General features: G+C 50.8%; 1 protein-coding gene across 1 annotated transcript; it reads right to left on the reverse strand.

The window, feature by feature from the left end:
* Nucleotides 1-269: 269 nt before the first annotated feature.
* Nucleotides 270-1,177, reverse strand: EI90DRAFT_3055300 (uncharacterized protein). Its single transcript, XM_039060137.1, has 2 exons — nucleotides 800-1,177; nucleotides 270-761 (listed from the first exon to the last, which is right to left on the reverse strand). The coding sequence occupies exons 1-2, from the start codon at nucleotides 1,127-1,129 to the stop codon at nucleotides 402-404; spliced, it is 690 nt and encodes a 229-aa protein (XP_038916805.1). The 5' UTR covers nucleotides 1,130-1,177; the 3' UTR covers nucleotides 270-401.
* Nucleotides 1,178-2,004: the final 827 nt, after the last annotated feature.

Genomic DNA, 2,004 nt, shown 5'->3' on the forward strand with positions numbered 1-2,004 from the left:
TCTCGCGAGTCCCCCTTTTTTCCGAGCTCATGGGACAAGCAATTGGCTCGATAGTTTCCATCCGAGTGTTGACATGTTCATTGTTTCTCGGAAGGCGCTGTGGGAGTAGTAATATAGGATCTCACGCTGTAGTATACTCGATCTTTCAATTGCCTTTCACAAGCACGTTGTGACCGCTCGATCTCTTTGTTTCCGTGAACCATCATATTGATTGCTTTACAGAGCGAGTATTGCATCGGCCAGCGCCGAGTTGAGAACCGAAACATCCAGTGAAACATACGAAGAAATGACACAATCCCTTGTCCAACGTACTCGAGCCTGGCCACGGCATCAAAACACCACCCAACCCTGATCGACGTCGTTTGTTCCGACGCCGGTCGGGACGCTCTCTAACCCTACGGTCAACCACAGAGCCACATAATGAGGAAAGGACCCAAGTACAGATTATTTGCCATTGCAGTGGGAGGTAACCGGTGTCGCCTCCATGCACGGTGACAAGCAAGACAGACTCGGAGTCTAAAGTGACCATCGCAGTCGGAAACGACACCCTCAGGACAGATCATAATGTGGTGCAGGGATGGCGTATTCGAAAACGGGTTCGGGCCATGGTTGGGGTATACACTGACCAGCAAGTCGGTGTCATAAGCGCTCAACTGCATAGAATTTGGCACGAACTCATGCGATGGTTTTGCAGCGGCACAGACAGCGCAAACCAAAGTGGAGAGTTGTTGGGAGGAAGTTAGGTAGTACTGATTCAGAATCTTTTTCTTCGTAGCCAACGTGAGTGTTTCAGGCCAACATGCTGCGCACTGGAGGCGCCATTGTTGGTAAGCGTCAACATTAGAAGAGGGAGCACATTGCGATGCAAGGTGAAGAATGCTGTGACAAATAGTCCGTAGATCTGCATCAGATTCAACGGGCAAAGCAAACTGTGCAACAAAACGACGAAGACATGCACTGCGGAGATCCGCGGATGCAACAGCAGAGAGAAACTGGGAGCGATGGACATTGAGTTGTGCAGCAGAAAAGGCAAGTGCACGACAGCGTGGTTGGACAGGAAGCCGAGCGTGAGCTTCAAGACCGAAGTCACAAGGAGAATCGGCAACAATGTGATCGAACAACAGAGCATGTAATTGATCACGATTTAGACGTTGTGCGGAGGACATGCCGGGTACACGGTGAAAATGACAAAGGGCTAGTGAGTCGTTCCGATTCATTTTGTCCAGATGCCATAGAATGGACAAGGGATCAGGATATGTTGCCGAAAGCGATGCAGAAGGAGTTGTATGTCGTGAAGGCTCTCAGGGCCGCGGTGGTGGGTAAATGTTCACGTTCTTGCACACAACCCAGGAGAGCAGATCCGTAGCAGTCAGCATTTACAATATGTCGTATCATGCAGAGTGATCCGTGTAGGCATGGATAGTTGGAGATCTGAAACCTAATATGCCAACAGGAACATCTGCGCACTTATAAAGGGTCTCTGACCCATGCCTCCTGTTCCCCAGCCATTGCCAGCCCGTTCTTCCTCGTATCTACAGCCTTATTTACAGCCTTTTTACGCACCCACCACCTCCCCTGTCTCCTCCTGCTAAAATATTATGTACCCTATGTATATTTAACACGGGTCGCGCGTCGCGTGCTCAAACCAATTCATAGGCCGTCCCCCGAGGGAGGTTGTTGTATTCTATTTTGTTGCCCCGCGGGTTTGTACGTGGCAGTTACGGCTAGCCCGACTGACTGTACATGAGGGGCTCGTCAATACAAAGTAGGGTTGTCTGATTGGTGTGGTCGGGTTGACGGGGTCTTCTGGGTTGTGGTGTCTGGTTTTTAGGTGTGCCCACGCCATTCTTCTCTATACGTGGGGTTCCTGGGTACTCATGTTCCCTGTTCCCCCGCTTCGCGTCGCTCTCCGTCCGCCCATTTTATAGATGGCCCACCGTTGAAGTCTGCTAGTCTAAGGATGCCTTTGGGCTTCCCCATGAGGGTCGAAAACCTGCTCTGACG

The sequence above is a fragment of the Cantharellus anzutake genome (assembly GCF_015039405.1).
Source record: "Cantharellus anzutake strain C23 chromosome Unknown EI90scaffold_20, whole genome shotgun sequence".
In the NCBI taxonomy this organism is placed as follows: domain Eukaryota; kingdom Fungi; phylum Basidiomycota; class Agaricomycetes; order Cantharellales; family Hydnaceae; genus Cantharellus; species Cantharellus anzutake.

Excerpts from the sequence above, each read along its gene's own strand:
- EI90DRAFT_3055300 (XM_039060137.1), bottom strand. The coding sequence starts at position 1,129 with ATGCTCTGTTGTTCGATCACATTGTTGCCGATTCTCCTTGTGACTTCG. Across the intron at positions 762-799 it reads GCGCCTCCAGTGCGCAGCAT|ATTCTGAATCAGTACTACCT; the intron begins GTTGGCCTGAAA and ends ACGAAGAAAAAG.